At 39.7% G+C, this 22461-nt stretch overlaps 1 protein-coding gene across 1 annotated transcript in view; it reads right to left on the reverse strand.

The window, feature by feature from the left end:
• c12hxorf65 (chromosome 12 CXorf65 homolog) overlaps nt 1–19127 on the reverse strand; it is a 32079-nt gene extending 12952 nt beyond the window's left edge. The window contains exons 1-5 of the mRNA XM_051935121.1: nt 18741–19127; nt 9969–10121; nt 9480–9566; nt 7066–7188; nt 4714–4782 (exon numbers count right to left, since the gene is read on the reverse strand). Coding sequence (XP_051791081.1) covers nt 4714–4782; nt 7066–7188; nt 9480–9566; nt 9969–10002 — 313 coding nt within the window. The 5' untranslated portion in view covers nt 10003–10121; nt 18741–19127. The remainder of the gene's footprint in view (nt 1–4713; nt 4783–7065; nt 7189–9479; nt 9567–9968; nt 10122–18740) is intronic.
• Nucleotides 19128–22461: the final 3334 nt, after the last annotated feature.

The raw sequence follows: 22461 nt of genomic DNA on the forward strand, positions 1-22461 counted from the left end.
CCCTCACACTAAGCATAAAACTAAGGAGGACAAGGCTTTTGCAGCTGCTGCACCTCGTCTGTGGAGTTCTTTACCTAATTACATTAAGGAGTCACCTTCAATTGACCATTTCTATTCTGTAGCTTTCCGTGAACTTCAGTAATGCGGATGTTTCCCTCCTCTTAGTCATTTGTTTGTTTTCAATTTGCTGCTGGTTTTATTGTGTTTTATTCTATTTATTTTTTGTTGTATTGTATGCTACAGCATTACTCATGTTGTTATAAATGTGCTCTATAAATAAATTGGCATTGACAATAATTAAAGTCAATTTTAAATGTGAGCATTATATTACAATATTAATCACTTCATTTGTTTTTTTATGAAACTAGCCATAATACCACAGTGCTTGTATGTTGTTTATCACTACTATTAATATGGTAGTTATATATTACAACCTGCTTGAAGAAGGGGCCTCAGTGCCCGGAAAGCTTGCATATTGTAACCTGTTCAGCTAGTCAACAAAAGGTATGATTTTGCTTCACTTCTCACTACTACTATTAATAATTATTATAAGTATTATAACAGCATCATTTAGCATTGCTGCATCATGGGTCCACTATGTGGGATTTGAATTCTGCACCTGCTTGTTTTTCAAGTGGAGTTTGGACACTCTTTCGATGTCTACATGAGTTTTCTATTTTGTTCTTGTTTTCTTCCCATACTTTCAAAGGTTAGCTTAACCGAGATTTCCAAATTGACCATCTGTGAGTGTGGATTTGTGAATGAGCTACTGGCTATTAAGTGTACCAGTGCACTGGTTTCTATGTTGTCCACGATTCTGCAGGAACAGACTCTACCCTCTGTGACTTTGAAATTAATCAAGTAACTGTGAGAGTGTAATTTTGCAGTTACTATTATTATTATTAATAACATACAGTGGAACCTCGGTTCATGAACGTCTCGGTACACGTACAAATTGGTTTACAACCAAATAGTTTGCCAAACTTTTGCCTCGGTTCACGACCACACACTCGGTATACGAACAAGCCAGTTTCCCTTTCGGTTTGTACATGTTCAGTCTCTCCCTGTGCATTTCCTGTGCAGCGAGCAAGAGAGAGAGAGAGAGAGAGAGCGCAACACACACACACATGAGAGAGAGAGAGAGACACACACACACAGGCATGCGAGAGAGAGAGACACACACACACACACACACAGGTGCGCGAGAGAGACACACACACACAGGTGCGCGAGAGAGAGACACACACACACAGGAGCGCGAGAGAGAGACACACACACACACAGGCACGCGAGAGAGACACACACACACACAGGCGCATGAGAGAGAGACACACACACACACAGGAGTGCGAGAGAGACACACACACACAGGCGCGGGAGAGAGAGACACACACACACAGGCATGCGAGAGAGAGACACACACACACACACACACAGGTGCGCGAGAGAGACACACACACACAGGTGCGCGAGAGAGAGACACACACACACAGGAGCGCGAGAGAGAGACACACACACACACAGGCACGCGAGAGAGAGACACACACACACAGGCGCATGAGAGACACACACACACACAGGAGTGCGAGAGAGACACACACACACACAGGCGTGGGAGAGAGAGACACACACACACAGGCGCGCGAGAGAGACACACACGCACACACAGGCGCACGAGAGAGAGACACACACACAGGCACGCGAGAGAGAGACACACACACACAGGTGCGCGAGAGAGAGACACACACACACAGGCGCGCGAGAGAGAGACACGCACACACAGGTGCGGGAGAGAGAGGGCTGGACTCATAAGGTAGGAAGGCAGTTAAAGAATGCACTGGGATGTTTTTGTTTTCACTTCTGTTTACAGCGATCGGTTCGTAGTGTGCATTGTTGCAATGTTACTTTTCTTGGTGGTTTATTAAATTACGGATTTTTTCAAATGTTCATTTTTTTCCCTGTGCTTAAAACTCATTAAAAAAAAGTGTGTTTAGCCAGCGGTTGGTAGCGCTATAGCGCGAACTATTGCAGTGTTAGTTTTCTCTGTTGTTCAAGGTTTTCTCAGTGTTATTCAATGTTTTTACATTTAGTTTACTATTACGCTGTGCATTCTATGGTTTAGTTAACTATATTTGTGCTTAAAAACTTAAAAAATATATATATTTACATCTGGAACGGATTAATTGTATTTACATACAATCCTATGGGGGAAATTGCTTCGGTTCACGACCAAATCGGGTTACGACCAGAGGTTTGGAACGAATTATGGTGGTGGACCAAGGTTCCACTGTAATTAGAATCAGACCTTGACATGAGCAGTAATTTAGATTACTTGGTGAATTCACAGCTTGGTTAGGACTTGTCTTTATGAAGTCAGCTACTAGTGCCGATTCTCAGGCTCCTGGACTGCTGGATCTGCCCAGCCATGGTCTATCTCAGATGCCTCAGTAATTGTATGACATCCTGCTAGGTACATAGTTACCACTCTTTTCCTGATGGGTGACTACACATTATGTCCATCAAATTTCAGGCAGTTACCAGTGGTGCTTATTAAGAGAAATGTTCAAGCATAAATAAAATAAAATATTAAAATTAGTTGTTACAAAGAGTTACTAACTCACATGTCTACGCATGATAATGGGGCATTGCCAAACCAAACTTTTCTTAATACAGCTGCACTTTATTTTAAAATGGGTGCTTTTAACCCGTGTTGATGAAATCTCCATTCTTTTAGATTTAATGTTCTGTTTATTGTTTCACTTACTTTTTGTCTGAGATGTTAACTGCCCACTCTAAATGGACGCTATATAAATGCATATGTGATCCAATGATGCTGTAGTAAGTTCTGGTTTCTCCATGATATTGAGTAGTTACACATGTATTAAGAAAATGAATAAATGAATATCTGTTTAGTTCTTTGTTTTATTTTATACACGTTTCTGATACTGACTTTAATTGCTTTGTAAAAGCAGTGATAATGTTGTCAGATCTTGCAGTAAAAAAGTGCCATTTTGCTTGTCATTGTGTATGTTTATAATTCCTCAGCAGGTGGCAGTATAGACCTGTCAAAGGAGAGTTCATTAGGCCACTGCGGCTCCTTAAAAATGAAACAGAATTCTTCCTTTTACTTGTGAATCCTGTAGAAGGCAGTATCTAGTAAAAAGTCTCATCTCAGGAGTGCCGGCGTGATAATATGTCAGTGCTGCAGACAGCATTGATGGTCACAGTAGGCTTCAACACAAAGGAATTTTTAGTCATCCAGAAAAATACGGAAGAATCGCACTGCTGACAAATTATAGGCATTCTGTATATTTACAGTGAAACAATCTATTTGACCAAATATGAATTTTGCAGACTCTGGGACAGACTAGGTGTTTTGTGGTGATATTTCTGCATTTTCTGATGGTTCTTTGAAATCGGAGAATAAACATATGGTTTTTATACAGCCTAGTGAATTTAACAGGGCTTTTGTCCATTTATCCATGTTTTTTTATCTTTTTTGTGTTCTTTTCATTTTTTGCATTGTGTTTTGAGCATTGAGCTGAAGTCTGGCCTGGCAGCTTGAGGTTCAAGGCAAGCGACTACATTCAAACTGCAAAGAGACGTGAAGCAGTTTTTACCACTTAGGCACTTTTTATTAATTTCTGAAACTAAAGAATCACTAGAGTTCTGTCTTACCAATATTTGCTACAAGGCAGGAACCATCACAGGGCAAATGCATTCCAACTGGACCAAGTCAATGACCTGTCTAACCTGCATGTATTTGGGATCCTGCAGGAAGAGTCATAGAAGCTTGGAGACCGAGTATGCAAACTCCATACAGACAATGACCAGCATGGACATCAAATCCAGGCCCCTGGGGCATATTATTCCACCATGCCACAAAACACGTAGATTATGTGAGGTAGGTTAAATATTTCAACAGTATATTGTACAAGTCAGGACTTAACTCTATTGCTGTAAAAGAATAACAAAAAAATTGCATAAAATAGTAAAATATCATCTTTAAAGTCTGAGGTTAACACTTATTTATCAATCACCTGTGACTTTGAAATAGACCGTCACTAATTAGAAAACGTATCTATTCCACTAAAGAAAATTATTCCATTCATCCCACCCTGAGTGTTTCTGCCTTGTGTCAAAATATACTGAGGTAAACTCTGGCACCTGCAACCATACACGTCCAACAATCAAAATTCCACCTTTTCCTCTTACTTGAACCAGAATCTATTCTGGCAGTAACAGACAAAATGTAAAAACCTACTGCAGATTACACTCGTACATGCAGACCAGTTTGACAGTCTCCAGTAAACCAAGTTGCAAGTGTTTGGATTGTAAGAGAAAACCAGAGAATTCACCATAACACTGGGGAAACATGTAAACTGTGACCAGAAGAGACCACCAGCTGGCAACTGACCATAGTGCCTTAAAACAGAAGTGCTGTGTTAAGACAAATGTATTGAATTTCTGTGTGTGAAAAGAACAAGACATTATTCTTGTTTATCTTTGTTGGGATACAATTATTATAAATTAGTCAAAACTATGTATGGAAGCACAAGCACAATAGTGGGAAAAGGAAGTGGAGGGTCTACCCTCTTCATAGGGCCTCTGTATTGCACTTTCCATCCTTACTTGTCTTATCTATTTATTTGAATTGATTATGCAGAATGTAAGGGAATCTCAGTTCTCAAGACAAGGAGGCAGCAATTGTACCTAGAAGATCTGGTCCAGGATTGTCAATGACTGGAACGATTATGTTGTACAAACTCTCGTTCTCCTCTTCTGTGGAAAAAGAGTGAAATGTGTCAGAATGACAATACTGTATATCCAAGCATCACAGACTGTCACTAATAGCAGGCTTTGAATAATTTATTTTAGACTAGAATATGGTGTTATGTGATTGGGTAATTTAATCCTTGGTCATCTTACCTGTAAAGACGGCTATATTTAACCAAATAGGGCTGCCAGAGAAAAGAGGGCCTCTAATGATAGCTTAGAGTGTCAAGGCTGAGGCAGGCTTTTGTTGTAGCCAGTCTTCTCATTAGCTCATTAGGGGGCTATCTCCCACCCTTAACTCAGTGAATGTTACTGTTGGACTTATTACCTACAAATTTCACTCAGTATGCAGGAAGTTATTTCTGGTTTAAATGTATTTTTCTACATTTTTGTTTATAAGCTGCTCTTTAAAAACAAGCAAGCTGTGTCAGAATACAAAACATTTATTCAGGGCTTTACTTGCTGTCATTTCATTTGAGTCATCCTCCTATTTGCACACCTTTTCAGCAAAGCACCTCCAGGAGTCAGAATTCAGTTCTGTGTAGTAAAAGCCTTAACGTAAGCGGTTCCACACACACATGTCACGATCATGGGGGGACAACACACAGAGGGCCAAAACAACAAAACGTTGTGTGATATAATTATATGAAGAGTGCAATAATAGCCATGTAAGCACCTATCCATTCATCCCTGTTAATGCTGCTGTCCATGCCTTCATCCATCCAACTTTGAATAGATACATCCATTCATCTGTCTGCTTATTAGCCCATCCATCCCTCCTTCATCCATTCTCTGAATGCTCTTTTCCAGTACAGCATCACTAGAGTAGTATCAGACAGTGACCTCACATTAACTTTTAGATGAAACAAAACTCCCCTAGCAACAGAAATTCATCATCTTTACTTTAGTACATCATCTATTTTTTCTGTTCTTTAGGAGTTACCATGATGCCAGTGACCAAGAACAGCTAATCTGTGGTCCATGTAGAGACTGGAGCAGAATACTGCATGTCAAGGACTTCACCAGAAAGGCTTATGCTGCAGATTGCAGAGAAGGTGAAATGAGATTGATTGATTAGTGACAGAGAGATCTTTGAATCCCCCTTAACATTATCCTGAGAAGAGTCCAGGGCTGTCTCATTAAATTATAAAAGTGATAGTTGCCAAGCAGAGGCTAATTAGATGACACAAGTCAGTAACAAGGAATCCTTACTGGTGCTGTCCAATAATTTTGCAGTAATAAATATTCACCCATTTTTTAAAACCAGCATATCCAGCAAGCAGTTGCATGAGCCTGTCCTTATAGAAATGGCCATTGAGCATCACCATCCCTAGACAGAAGGGTAGCCAGTTAATTGAAAAGCACATTTGATTAAACCGGGCCAATTTAAAGTGAGCAAGTGACCTAACAGCATGTCTTTAGAATAAGGGAGGTGACCAAAGTGAGTATCCATAAGAAAGACATGCAAACTACATCACCCAACATCCTAGGTGGCAGTCAAACTGGGTTCTAGACTCTGGTCTGGCATCCATTCTTGATGCATATCCATCCATCCATCCATCCATCCATCCATCCATCCATCCATCCATCCATCCATCCCATTATCTGCTCTCACATTGTCTGTTTTTGGGTCACAGATTCTGGGTCCTGCCTGGCAGCATGAAGCACATGGCTGGGACCATTGCTGGATAGGGTGTCATTCCACCCTGCTATCTCTTATGTATGATTTAAAAGATAAATACATTTTTAGGTTTAGTAGTTACATCATGGCTATCATGCCGACTCACTGGTTAATGCTTCTTCCTTATGGTTTCAAAAACTGACACCTGTCACTATTGGTATGGAGTTTGCATGCCATTCCCACTCTACATGTGTATCTGTGGTTGTCTTGGGATTTCTCCCAAATAAGAAAAATGAATGATTTAGGATGACTGGTGACATGGTTGGTAACTGCCTTTGAATGTGATTCAGGGAGGATACCTTGTGTGTGTTCTAGTAACATACATTCAGGATATGAAGGCTCAGAGTATGAAAGGATAGTTGAATCTCTTAGTGTTTTTTGAGACTTCTACTTCTTTAGCTGTTGCTTCAGCCACATACTCCTCTTCTACCTTCTTGCCTTAAAAAGTTAGACTGTCTTCATGCACCTGCTTCCACACACTTTGAGATTCTCATCCTTCATCTTCTATACTCTCTACGTTTAATGGCCATTTTTATTTCTAAACATGGAGATCAAGCAACACCCTACAGCTGGCTCTTCTGCTTAACCACCATGTGTTCCTTACTTACTTGCAATTCGGCAGACGATGAAGGTGCACCGTCCTGGCACTAGATGTTTTGTGTTCTCCATCTGGTTCTTGCACAGGAAGATCAACATGAGATTTCCAGACTCATCACACAAGTCAATCAGCTCTGTAGGGGATGAGTTAGCAAAATTAGTATCCCAACAAAACAGCTGACCCTTGACATTTCATAAACCACTGACCAAATGTATGGTATGTTCTGTTTGTACATGGAAATTGTGCAAAATAAATGCTCTAAATCTGGCACATGTTATATAGGTGAGGAACTGAAGATTGCTCTACTTGCGTTTGCATTATTTTTCATCATTGTAAATACATGCTATGGCTACCGATAAGTGAACCATTTTTATGTTTTAGGACAATGCTAGGCAGCTTGTAATTAGTGGAATTATCGGTCATATGCTGATGGTGAAGCACTGTGTGACCTGTACTCTATTCACTTCTGATTTCCTGGATTTTTGGAAATAATACCACATGCACAGATATCAAACACTATACAAACAGACCTAGACTCTAAAAGTGAACATCCACTCCATTATGTGTATGCTGTAGGAACCATAAGGTGACTTATTTTGCAGATTGTGTTGCAGATGCTGATAAGCTTTACCACATCTTTACTAACTGAAGAAACCAATATGTCATAGCAAACCTTAACCTGACAGCTGTTAAACCATGGCATTGCACACCTCTGCCAGTCAGTGACTTTACATCACACTATTAGCACATACTGTGGGCACCTATTCACCATAAAAAGACATTTCCCTTACTGTAAGGAAATCATTGGGATTTATCCTATCTTTGCATTTCAAGATATGTCAATATTCAAGTCACTGTATATTACTTGTAGATATTACTTATATAAATAGCGTTAGATATATGCCAGCTAATAAATAAGCCAGTGACTATCTTTACATCTTAGCAGTGAACATTGAACATTTCAGATAATCTTTACCTTACATGAAAGTGGTTAAATACATCGCATTGTAATTTTCAGGTACCAGTGTGTCACGTCAAACTTGAATCTTACTGAAAGATGTCATTCTGGTGAGACAGATGACAGTCATGGACATTACAGTGATATGGACAGTTTTCAGTACATTACCTAAAATCTTAGTCTGACAGGAAAGATGACAATTATTCCATTTCATTATTATTATTACTGAAGTCTTACTCTTAGAGCAGGGGTCCCCAAATCTGGTCCTGGAGGGCCCCAGTGACTGCAGGTTTTCATTCTAACTCTTTTCTTAATTAGTGACCTGTTTTTGCTCCTAATTAACTTCTTTTGAATTAATTTTATTTGACTTGCTCTTGAATACTCAGACCCCTTCATTGTTTCTTTTTCCTTAGTTAGCAGCCAAACAATAATGAGATACAAAATGAGCCAAAACATGACCAGCAAACTGAGTCCATCATACAATCATAGAAAATAAAGAAAGGTGAAGGACCCGGGAATGCTGACCTGCTCAGGTTCACAAAATGTTTTAATAGAGCTCTTAGAAAAGAGAAAATCAACAATTTTGGAAATGTCTGCTATTACACAATGAGAACCATGGAATTAAAGAGTGGGTTTAATTAAAAATGAGAATCGGCACCTAATTAAGTAATTGGTTGGAGTGAAATTGTTTGGTGTTTGAGGCCCTGACTTGGTTGGTCTTCTGTTGGCTCACTCACTTCACATTTCATTTCTGCTTGGGTGCCATTTAAGGGAAGAAATAAAGCAATACAGAGGAACGATGAAGAAATTTGGGGGAACAAATCTTAAAATTACAAGTCTATTAACATTTTCTCCAAAAGAAGTTAATTAGCAGCATAAACATTGCACTAATTAAGAAAAGGGTTAGAATGAAAACCTGCAGCCAGTGGGGCCCTCCAGGACCGGAGTTGGGGACCCCTACCTTAGAGGTATCATGGTATTGCACTACTTGACTGGTTTGTAAGGCAGCTGTCAATGACAGGCTTCACATTCTATCATTGTGATGCAATAATCAATGCTCCTCAATGTACCTTAACTGTATCGAAGCAGTGTTATAGTATTTTATCTCTTCTTAAGTGTAACAGGTGCCAATGTTTATAGTACAACATGCTGGTATACTGTAGCTACTAATGTGACACGTACTGTATTAGTCTTATAAAGGTGTCAGTCTTCTCCTACTGGGGAAAATGGCAAGCACTTGCTTCACGTTGCAGTATTGCTGTGCAGGTGCCAAATATCATGTCTCTGATGGTTAGGAGAGATGCCAGTAAATAGTCTCAATCTTGGCCTCCTGGGAGAAGTGACAATCTATGGTATCACAGCTGAGACCAATGTGAGTATGGCCTGATGTCACAAACTAATAATGAGCTCAAAGGGAAGCTACAGACCACTGTTACACTGTCTAGGTGACATTAAAGGAACATTACCTTTTCTGGGGAGGTCAAGCTTGTCTTTCAAGAAGTTCAGAAACACAATGAGACGGCAGTCTGTGTTAGCATGGAACTGTTTGTTTTCTAAAGAAATGAAAAAACACATCAAAAATGCATAAAAACTGTAGACAGTACAATTATACATAACTACTTTTTGTAGGATATTTGAGACAGGGTTACTGCTGATTCAAGAGAAGGGGCAGCAGTGCTGTCCCAGAAACATCCTTACCTATGTCTATGATTACAGCTGAATTAAATTATTTAGGAATGGAATGGAGACAGAGAGTTCTGCTGATGATTTTTATAAACTAAAAACTAATTTCTTATTTTCTGTAACAGACTGATCAAATTTTGTAGTACCACTCACTCCATAATGGATCATTCCATGTTTAACTCCCTCTCTTCTAACTGTACGTTTCACATCAGTTTCACAAGATTCCAGGAAGAGCAGCAGCAAGGTAGAGACAAGGCATGTCATAAACTTACCTCCATGCCTGATGGTGATGCACGTGGACTCCATTAATTCCTGTTGGAGTGAGTGAGTCGTCAGTGCTGGCACAGTGATGTGAATCCTCTCAGGTTCAACACTTGACTGCAAGCTTATCCCTTCTTAAGACTTTACATAATCCCTCCTGAGACCTGTACAGTGTGGCAAACCACAATCATTAACTCTTTTCATTCCAAATTCATTTCAGCTTGTGAATGAAAAAATCTTTCTAGATTAAATTCTGTTGTTTTTTTAATGTATTATAGTGCTTTCATATTGCATTGATAAACAAAATCAAAAAGTTAACATATTGCAAAGTTGTTTTTTTTTACAATTTTATTTATTAATTTTTTTGTAATCATTCCATACAAATAGATCAATTTATACAAAAAAGAATTGAAGACAAATAAAACCCCACCCTTGAGAAGGAGAGCATGGCCAAAGGAGAATTGCTTAGGGCTTTTTAATAGGGCAAAAATAAACAAAAAATAGGAAATATATATATATATATATATATATATATATATATATATATATATATATATAAACAAAAAATGGAGAAGGGAAAGAAATGGGAAAATAATTATTTCTTTTTATTCTAAAATATTATTGATTAGATCCTGCCAGGTTTTGAAAAAATTCTGTACAGATCCCCTAACTGAGAATTAGATTTTTTCCAATTTCAAATAATATACAACATCGGTTTCCCATTGACTTACCAGAGGAGAGTTAGGATTCTTCCAATTTAACAAAATAAGTCTGCGTGCCAAAAGTGTAGTGAATGCAATCACCGTTTGCTTGTCCTTCTCCACTTCAAGTCCATCTGGAAGAACACCGAACACAGCTGTTAAAGGGTTAGGAGGGATTGTGACCCCAAGGCTGTCTGAAAGGCACTTAAAAATTTTGGTCCAAAATGATGTTAGTTTGGTGCAGGCCCAAAACATGTGACCCAGTGAGGCAGGAGCTTGGTTGCAGCGTTCGTAGGTTGGATCTTGCCCTGGAAACATTTTGGACAGTTTTAAGCAAAACAGATGAGCTCGATATATAATTTTTAGTTGAATAATTCTATGCTTTGCGCATATGGAGCTCGAGTGAATTCTCTGCAATGCTACCTTACAAACATGCAAGCCATAAAAACCTGGACACAAATAAATGAACATACACAGGCTTGGCCCGCAATAGAAGTAAAATCCTGTAGTACTTCTTTATACTCCCTGCTCTGTGCTCCAATAAATGCAAGTTATCACAAATATACTAATAACCCACTTGTGCTTTACTCACTCAGAATATGGAACCAACTTAGAAAGCAATTTAAGATGGAAAATCTTTTATCTGTGTCACCCCTGCAGGAGAACCACCTCTTTCAACCCTCGCAAACATATCCAGTTTTTAATACCTGGAAAAGATTTGGGATTGAATTGCTCAGAGATATTTATATAGACAATATCTTTGCATCCTTTGAACAATTACGTTCCAAATTCAACCTCCCAGCTACACATTTCTTTCACTATCTTCAAATTAGAAACTTTGTTAAACAGATACTGCCCGATTTTCCTCACCTCGTACCCTCCACCATGCTGGAAAAAATACTGCTCAATTTCGATGAATTAGACACCATTTCCGCATTATATAAAATTTTATTAGAGTCCCTTCCTTTCAAAGATCCAAGAAGACAATGGGAAAAAGATCTCTTAATTAACATATTGCAAAGTTAAAAAGTTTTATTCTGAAGTGATGATACACTTTGGCTTGACCACATTATTAAAAAAATACTTTAAATATTCAGTCAGTTATGTTTACGTGCTGTATACCACTATGCAGTATACATTATTTAGGAAAAAAAATAATTGCCCTGTTTTATTTTGCATTGAAAGTAGGACTTTCACTTCAGCTTTGTGGCCTGACTGCTGAAATCTCTGTCACCAAATTAACATTAATGTCCACCTCAGCCCTTAAGCAAGTGAAATATGAGGTTGTGTAACTGTTAGAGAGGGCTACTCTCATGGTGTATAAGATAACCCAATATCTGACTCCCCAAATCTAAAAAGGGCAGGATCATTCAAAATCAACTGTTGCTTTTGTTCATACATCTCAGACCCTCAGACCCCTGAACTTGGCCTGGTGAACAAGAAAAGTGATTCTAATCCACCTTTGAAATCCTTGATGCACCAACCTAGACAGAGACTATCAAACAAAATATTGAACTGATCTCCACCTAAGAGTACTTAAAGTTAATTATATGCTTGCACTTGCTCTCAGCCTGGGCTCATCTTTTGCACCTGGCATTGGACCCTCTACTACCTTGAGCACCCATCTAGTCCAAACTCTAAGGTGCACTCTAAAGCTGTACTTCAGAAATTGAAATCAGCCTGTAACAGAGGTTAGTGTGGGTGATAAGGTGTAATGTGTAAATAAAAGAGGCCTACTGTATTTAAAAGCAAAATGTACATTTTGTACATTAACTGGTTAACTGGTTGTGACCCTGGCATACCTTATGCTAGCAACAGAGAATCACCATGTGGGATCTCAGCCTGTGGAACTAATTTTGAACTAATTGTATGCTTAAATTTTCACAAGTGCTTCAGTTTTGTTGCTTTTTTGTCAAGGGTGCCACAATTTTGTATTTAGTTGCTGTGGCAGTTGCTAGTCAAGTGAACTGCATTGTCTAAACTTTAATGAGGGCTGAATACTTCTCTCTGTTATAACAAAAAATCTTGGAAGGAGACGAGACGTGATTTTTTCAGAGAGACACTTTCTTGTCCCGCAAGACGAGTCTTTGTGCCAAAAGACAGACTAGATGGCAAAGTAGAACATCATAAAGAATTCAAAAACATTGGTGTGGTTAGAAATAATTGAAATACGAAAATTCGAAAGTCTCAAAAAAAAGGATAGTAAATATCGCATTAGCGCAATCAAACAGAAATGACTGTATTACTCGGTGAAATAATGGAACAGCGAAAAGAGATCAAATATATTATCTGAATTGTGATAGATGACCAGGAACCCTGCCCCACTGGGATGCCTGGAGGAAGGAGGAACTGGGAGAACGGCACTTCTTTTCCCTGGGTACCCGGCCAGTCCTTGATCCCTGGGGGACAGCACTTCTGAGACACCAGGAAGTGATGACAAACCAGGGATGTTTATGCCCAGAGTGCTTCTGGGTGCAAGGGCAACACCTCCGCCACACTGGGGAGTGCTGCCGGAAGTCCATCAACAGGCACCTGGAGCACATCCGGGGCTGGATAAAAGGGGCCACCTTACTCCATTTGGGGAGCCGGAGTCGGGTGGAAGAAAGACGGAGCTTGCAAGACAGGAGTGGAGGTGGCCAGAAGATACAAGGACTGTGCACTGTAAATAGTTTGTATATATTACTGTAAATAAACGTGTGTGTTGTGGACACTGCGTTGTCGTGTCTGCCTGTGGCCGGGCTAGCTTTTACAGGATTTAAACTTTAAGTCGGAGACTTGTAGATTGTCTAATTCATGTTGCCATCAGGGAAAAAAAAAGTAGTGTTTCTTCCCAATGAAGAGGCGTATCTGCGAGAATTGCAAGATTTATTGTTTGTTGAAAGTGAAATCCCGCAAGACAAAATTTCAAGCCCCGCAAGACAAGAGCTTATGCAAAGAGATTTGGAAAAGTCCTACCCAAATAATCATGTACACGGTTCAATCATTTCTCATTTGTGTGAATGCTATTGTCAGACATATTTCTTGTATAGGGAAAGAAACGATATTCACTCACGGGCAATTATATGTTGCGTTGTCATGATGTTATTCCAAACACGGAATCAAAATTCAATATGATATTGATGAAATGGTAAAAACTAAAAAAGATTGAATATTTGGACATAGGTGATATGACAGAAGTATGTAGATATTGTTTGGCTTTAAACTTTAAGTTGGAGACTTGTAAATTGTCTAATTCATGTTGCCATCAGGGAAAAGTAGTGTTTCTTCCCAATAAAGAGGCCTATCTGTGAGAATTAAAAGTTTTGTTGTTTGGTGAAAGTGAAATCCACATATGCGAGCGACTGAGGTGCGAAGTTGCGTAGTGCAGGCAGCGGGGTTCGCGAGAGAAGCGAGCAGGGGGCAAAGCCCCCTAGTTTTCCAAAAAACACAGTTTTATGAAAAGCACACAAAGCAATAGTTTCACTCAGAAATCAACATAAAACGTCTGTTGCTGCATGCTGTGGCCGCCAGTTCATCAGGAATGAACGGAAGCAGAAGCGGTGGTCACAGTCACAGTGCATCACAATGTGGTTTGTACCTTTTGTCATTGTAAGTGGCAGTCCTTCCAGGTGAATGTTTCAGTAGGCGCGTCAGCTACATGAATGTGTTCAGCACCACCTTCACTTTTCTTGTGCGTATTTTACTGAATACTTTAGGACAATGTATCCTCTCCAGAATCCGAGACAGCAAGAAGATTATCATTTCTGCTTTGTAGTTATGGACACAGGCTAATACTGCTTGTAACTGCTTTGTAATTTAAAACATTAACAACTGACCTGCGACTAGAAGGATAGACACGACAGCTGACACTTTTTAGAGAGAAACAGAATAGTTACTGACAAGATCATGAATGGCTGGCAGTACAGTACAGATAAAACTGATACAGCTGTTGGATAACAGTCTCTCCACTACACAGATAATAAAGTGAGGGAAACTGACTATTAGAATAGAAGATCAGGAAACAGGAAACCACTTTGTTGGGGTTGACTAGCTGGACAGAGATACTGGACAGACATACTGGACAGACATAACTGCCATATTGCTTAAAAACCCAACATTACAGAAAAAGGGGGACTGCCCCTTGCATTAAGAGAGCCCGCTCCATCGATAAAAGATGCCTGCCACTTGACATGAAAGAGCTAGCTTCATAGAAACAGAGGAGATGGACACAGAAAATCTATATTACTAAACGAAGGTTGTATATATGCACAGATGCCAGACGCCAGACGCACCGAAGCACACGCACACTGTGACTTAGCGCCCCAGAGTCAAACCCAGCGGCTTCCCAGACTCAGTAGGTAGCGCCCAAACAAAACAACACAACCTGTAAACTAAACTTCAGGTCACAATACAACTGCCACCCGAACGTGCACACTACCGCATATAAAACCTTCATTTAGTAATGTTTACGAAGGTTGTATATATGCACGAATGCCAGACGCAACCCGTGCCAAAAGCGCACGCGCACTCGCACAGTGCCCCAGAGTCAAGCCCAGCAGCTTCCCAGAGTCAGTAAGTGGTGCCCAAACAACACAATACAACCTGTAAACTAAACTTGAGGTAAAGCTTGCACGCCAACAAGTTGCTATGGTGACATATTTAAACATAGACATAGAATAACTAGATGCCTCATGACTAGCAGAATCGTACGTCAACGTCGCCGCCATATTGTGAGTGGCACTGCTGTGGAGTGAAGTAATGAATAATGTGCTGCTTGGGATTGTACAAACCACTGTACGCTCCAAACCAGATCCTGGGGGATTACATTTCATAGGTAAGGCTGAACGATTGTTTTGGTTATATTTGGCCATTAGAAAATCCTGTTTTATAATCTTTACTTTAGCTAAGCCAGGCTAAGCTAGCAAAGCTATGCATTTATGTGCTCAAGTGAGCCTCCAAACAACGTTTTGGCTAAACGTATTTAGTCACTATGTAGATTGTTGTTAGCTGTTAAGATTTCTCAAACTTGATGATGTTTTTTCTCAAGGAGCACATTGAGGAAACACAGTTTGAAATTGACAAACATCATTTTATGCTCATGTCTTTACTTGTGTCTGTTTTCCACAAACTAAGGCTGCACCATATTGGCAGACTGAATACTCTCAAATTACAGGATCTGAGTGAGTGAGAGGAGTGTAAGTCTGGAGGAGATCAGTGAGGTTGTGGAGAGCTTTAAATGTTAAGAGTGGTATTTAGTATTGTATTCTATAGTTAACAGGGAGCCAGTGAAGTTGAGAGAGAATACGTGTAATATGTTCAGTGGATTTACAACAGCAGGATATTATCCTGGCAGCAGAATTGTGAAGAAGTTGTAAGCGATGGAAAAGTTTTTGTCGGATGCCAGATAGAATAGCATTACAGTAATCTATATGTGAGGTGACTCGGGCATTAACCAATACTTCAGTACGTATCGTGTCTACTGGGAAACACTGTGAATGCACCGTCTATCTATATATGTCTATGTATTTAAACTTGAGGTAGTGGTGACTACTGACAGTGCCAGCAGTCAGCTACTGTACTCCACAGTGCCAGCGGTCAGTGTTCTGCACTCCACAGTACCAGCAGCTACTCCACTACACAGTGCCACCAGTCAGTGTGCTCTAATCCACTGTGCCAACACTCAGTGTGGCAGCTGTCAGTGTGGCTTATTTGAATCACATTAAGGTAATTCAGTGTTAAAAGTAAGTTCAATTATGATTCCTAACAGCAAACTACTTCCAGCTAACAACACCCATAGAAAAACAAAAACGAGACTGCATATATAAAAACAATGAACAAAGGCGCCTACAACGCGCTTCTGAAACACCAGAACCAAACGAGTCACGGCTCCAAAAAGAAACAGCTTTAGTACAAATATATTTATTTAATTAAATGAAAACTTTCCCAGGACGCTCCCACCCTCCATGAGTTTTCATCCCTACAAAGATTGGAGGGAACAGAAAGTAATTGCCATTCTTGGATTTGCGATTCTTTAGAGAATCGGGGGTTTACTGGTATGAGCAGAATAGCTGCCACTCATTGTGACACTGCCAGCTGGACAGGAACAGCAGAATAACTGCCACTTGCCAGAAGATGTCGAAAAGGACAAGAACATTGGCACACTTCTGTTAAATAATTTATTGGCTGAAAGTGCTCAATGCTGGTGTGTCAGAGAAAGGATGTGCAGCATTGTCCATAATGTATTATGTAAGCTTTTATTACTCTATGGATAAAATACCCACATAAGTAAAAGAAAATAGTATAATTTTCTATTATGCATTTATATTTAGTGTAAAAACTGATGTAAAAGGAGAATGCTGCTGCAGGTTATATCAGCCCACACTTACTTAGTGAAGTAGACATCTTTCAGGTCCTCAGTTGGTATTTTTTTTATGAACATTAAAAACAAATATTTTAATAGATTTTATCAATCCTGAACTTAAACCAAAATTTTCTGTATTTGATATGGTTCATGAGTCTTTTTGCATGTGCAGTCCTTACATGGTATGTTAAACTTGTATAGGTGGGGGTGTGTGTATACTCCCACAGTAGCCTATTACAGATCACGCCAAAGAGGCTGACAGTTTACATTTTTGTCACTTCAAGAACTTCTACTTTATCTTGGTGATTTTTTTTTCCTTTACGCACAAAGGAAATCACCAGTAAGATTTTGAAAATGATTAACTACTCTCTGCAACGAAGAACCAAAAAATGTCATGAAAAATATCAGTTGCACTTGCCAACAACTTCAGCAGGAAGTGGCCTACATCATAAGATATTTATCTTAACAGCAAGAGAAGTTCTGGGGTGGGGTGAGGTAAACCACTTGGCACCTCCCTCACTTATACTGCCTGTCCTCATTTTACCAATGGATTGAAAGGTAGGCCTCCGTGGCTTGAGTGGCCCGATGTGCACTCAGTCAGCACGATGGCATGTGGCTGTTGTTTGCTTTCATTACAGTGAATTCTGAGAAAAAGATTAATGATGCTAAAGTGACCTTTGCAGAAAGAAGAGACTAGAACAGCTCAATACCCTTTTTAAATTCCAAAGTCATAAGTAAAACCTTTAAAAGAGAAAAATTCTGATACTTGTAAAAAAAGGCTGCTAGACAAACAAAACTCATGAGGGCATACTTCTACCTTTAAACTAAAGAATGACTCATATAATCTTGAATTAGAGCATTTTACATCAGTTAATTAAGAGTTATCAAAGGATAGACATGTGTAAAATAATCTTTTGGGTTTATTTATTGCTGTCAACAAGTTAATGAGGGCGGCACGGTGGCGCAGTGGGTAGCGCTGCTGCCTCGCAGTTGGGAGATCTGGGGACCCGGGTTCACTTCCCGGGTCCTCCCTGCGTGGAGTTTGCATGTTCTCCCCGTGTCTGTGTGGGTTTCCTCCGGGCGCTCCGGTTTCCTCCCACAGTCCAAAGACATGCAGGTTAGGTGGATTGGCGATTCTAAATTGGCCCTAGTGTGTGCTTGGTGTGTGGGTGTGTTTGTGTGTGTCCCGCGGTGGGTTGGCACCCTACCCGGGATTGGTTCCCTGCCTTGTGCCCTGTGTTGGCTGGGATTGGCTCCAGCAGACCCCCGTGACCCTGTGTTCGGATTCAGCGGGTTGGAAAATGGATGGATGGATGAACAAGTTAATGAGTTACTTATCTAAGCTGTCATTGTGATTCTCTGTGGTACAGTAATTAATGTCCAAATATCTATATTATTTTTCAGAAACTTGTTGTTTAGTTAGGTTGGCGACTCTTACCTAGCCCAGGATAGCTTTGTGTGAGTGAGTGTGCCCGGTGACAGAATGATGTATGGTCCAGAGTTGTGTTTTGATAAATTCCAATTTTAGAGAACGGATTACAGATCTTTATTGTCACATATACTGCACATAATGAAATTCTTGTGCCTCAGATGTGGCGATGATGATATATAAATAAATACAGTAAATAAATAAGAGTAGCAGATGTTAAATAAATAAATTCATACAGTAAATAAGTATAAATAATTTTAAAAAATGCAACCTACAGTACAATTACACATAAACCAACAGGTGGGTACATTACCCAGTGCAGAGCCGGTAGGATCAGGTTACTGGGAGCTCAGTAACCTTATGGCCTGGGGGAAGAATTTGTCCCTGAAGCAGGTAGAATGAGTGGTTAGGCTCCAGTAGCTCTTTCCAGTAGGCAGAATTAAAAGCGTTGGATGAGCTGGGTGGTCTGTCATCAGGGATGATGGATTCAACTCAAGTCAGACATCTGGTTGAGTAATTGTTATGAAGCTGTGGAAGATTAGCTCCAATGATTTTAGAATCTGTACACACATTCATCTGGAGGAGTTTGCAATGTTGGTAAGTCTACTGTGATACTTTCAATAGTGCAGTGGTAGAAGTTCCCAAGTGTTTTTGTTCCCTTCCCAAAGCTCTTCATGACAAAAAGCCTTTGCTGAGCCTTTTGAGTATACAGGTAGAGCTGATAGACCACAAAAAAGAGTAGATGACATAAACACTCAGAAATCTGAAGCTGCTAACTGTCTGGACAGGGGAGCTGTTGATATGGAGTGGATTGTGGCTGTCGCTGCTCTTTTTGAAGTCAACGATGACTTCCTTTGTTTTGTTGCCATTCAGGGAAAGGTTGTTGTTGTGGCACATTACAGTCAAGTCTTTTACTTCCCTCCTGCAGTCAGTCTCATTATTGTCACTGATGATGCCAATTACAGAGTTGTTGTCTGTAAACTTGATGAGGCTGTTATTGTCACACTTTGCTACACAGTCATAGGTTATCAATTGTTTAGCAGTGGGCTGAAACAGCAGCCTTGTGGAATGCTGATATTGGTCAACAGTGTGCATGAAGTTAACTTTGACAGTCCTCAATGACTGGAGCCTTTTTGTCAGGATTTCAAACATCTAGCCACTGATGGAATGGCTCAGCCCAAGGCCTCTAAGCTTTAACACCAGGCTGGAGGGCACAATGATGTTAAAGGAAGAGCTATAGTCAATGAACAGCATCCTGACATAGGTGTTTGTCCTTTCCAGATGTCCCAGAGCAGTGTTTTTTGCTTAAAGAGAAAAAGCTCAGCTCTGCTAACCTTTCCTCCTAACTCATGTCCTGCAGTCCTGGAATCAGCTTAGTTGCTCTACTCTAGATTTTTTGTAGCATTGAAAATCAAAACCATACACTGTCTGGATAAGGTCTAAGCAGTGTGTTATAAAGCTTGAATACAACAGCATTTGACTTGTACTCTACAAACTGTGCTATACGTATAATCTAACATTCTGTTAGCCTTCTTGATGGCTTCTAAACACTGCCTGGACATTGATAGGGCCAAGTCCACTACAACTTCTCAATCCCCCTAATAAGGTGTACTTTCAACTTTCAAACTCCCTTTGTGTATTAAAATCTAACATTTTTTACTCGCTACATACAGTATAATACTTTACATTTACTTTCATTATATTTCATCTGCCACAATCTGCCACAGCCTGTATGCTGTCCAAGTCCCTCTGTAATGATTTAACAGATTCCAGATTATCTGCCAGTCCACCTACTTTGGTATCATCTGCAAACTTAACCAGCTTGTTACTTAGCCTTAGCACTGACCTGAGGGACACTGCTCTTAATACCACCCAATTCTAATAGGGTTTTTTGCACCATAACCCCCTGCCTTCTGTGTTTTTGCAAATTCTGCACCCATTTACACACAACACCCTGAACTCCTGCTTCTTTTAGTTTGATGCCCAACTCTCATGTGGCACCTTATGAAATGCTTTCTGAAAGCCAAGATAAATAATATCATATGCTCCACTTTGATCGTATCCTTTTGTTGCTTCCTCATAGATTTCCAGCATGTTAGTAAAACACGACCTCCCTCTTCTGAATCCCATGCTGACTGTTCAGTAAATCCCCTGTACTTGCCATCGTGCTGCTCAATCTTATCTTAATAATTCCTTCCATTAATTTGCCTGTGATGCACGTTAAGCTTACTGGCCTATAGTTGCTTGGATCTGCCCAGTCATTCTTTTTGTACAACGGGATGCAGTCCTTAGGATTTTTCCCAGTGTGCAGTGACTTCCTAAAAATATGCGTCAAGGGTTTGTATTTGGTATGTACTCACTTAGCAGCTTGTATGATTTGTTTAACTGGAGGATGGTTTGCCTTTCACATACTAATAGCTAGCTCTACTAATGTACCTCCTAGTTTTGTTTGACAGAAACCATGAGCAGTGTTTCTTATAATGTATTGCATTTAAACAGCATTATTTATTTGGAGGCTGAGTTTGTGTTCTTTTCCTATTTTTCTTTTTAAATCTGCTTTGCAGAAATACTTGACAGTGCTCACTTGATCCTAAACTGTAGCACACAGCTCAAATGACATCTAAGTGACAACACCAGTGGAAACAAAAAACTCTTCTCAAAGAACTGGAACTAAGTTTGGGTTGATAAATATGACAGTTTTATTCAAAAGACAGTTTAGCTGGGGAGAAGCTTTAGAGGCAGACTGTGAAGGCATGTCTGGTTTTACACAGTAAAATATCTAAATTTATACCTTGCAAAAATGGATGTGCTTAATATTAATACTTTAAACAACATACCTCTATCATTTTCTTAAGATACATTTAGTAACAGTTTCCTCTTACAAAACAGAAACTCACTTGTTTACCCTGTGCCCCCTCCACAAACTTATTTTTGAATGCTGTTTAGGGAGGCAACTTTGGGGAAAACTGTTGCAAGAATACAGTCCATCATGCATTGTGGTATCTTGTGTTCAAGTAAGTCTGGTCAAAAGTCATAGGCCAGGTTATGCCTTGCTAAATGATGGCACCAAGTTAAGCTTTTCTCTGTCACACTATGATTGCAGGCCCCATCACAATCAACACTGAGTTATCTTCTATGAATAATCCAACATTGTGTTGTCAAAAATATAAACTCATTTTTCACCTCAAGAAATTATTGTCAATTCAGAAAGCAGAGATTGTGCCACACTTCTCTTCACTTTGATACAAATAATCAAAAGATTCAAGTTTGTGGGTACTAAGTAATCTGGTGCCTCTAAAAACTCAGGCATCTCAAGGAATTGTGGCCTGTACTCACACAAATTTTTCATTTTCAATCAAAGGGCAATAGAAAGTATATTTTTCAATTACCGGTATTTTGCATTTGGTATGGCATTTGTTCAGATTCTGAGTTAAAGGTCTTAAAGACAAGCATGAGGCAATGTTGTGACAGGGGTAGTGAGCTGAACAAAATTAAAATCTAGAAATTCAACTATTGCCAAAGCAAAATATTAATCCAGGCTCGTATTCGAAATGATATGTTTCATAATCTGTAAGAAACCAAAAATACACACAATGTTTTGCTTTGATTATCCACAGTGCTGCTTTATAAAGAATTGCACTGGTGACTTCATGTGATGCCCCGGGCAATGACACCTTTACACATTTCTAAACTCCAGGCATCTGTAATGTACATGAATGGACCATTGTGGAATGATTGAAGCACAAACTTTAGGAACCCTCAGCCCATACAACCTCGATCAAGGTGGAAGTCGCATTATTTTTCCAGCATTAATATTCATGTGCTCCCTGAACTTACTTTCACTTCCACTCCAGGACTTTAACTCTCTTAACTTCTCCTCTGCATATCCAACTTACGTGCCTCATCTCAGCAGCCAGTTATCCTGGTGCAACACATGCACACTTCTTCAAACCTCCTCCCAAAGCATGACACAGAGTAAAGTTGGGATGTTGGCATGCCGGTGGTCAAGGGTCCAAATAGGCAACAGGCATCCT

Source organism: Erpetoichthys calabaricus, chromosome 12 (genome assembly GCF_900747795.2).
Source record: "Erpetoichthys calabaricus chromosome 12, fErpCal1.3, whole genome shotgun sequence".
NCBI lineage: Eukaryota > Metazoa > Chordata > Cladistia > Polypteriformes > Polypteridae > Erpetoichthys > Erpetoichthys calabaricus.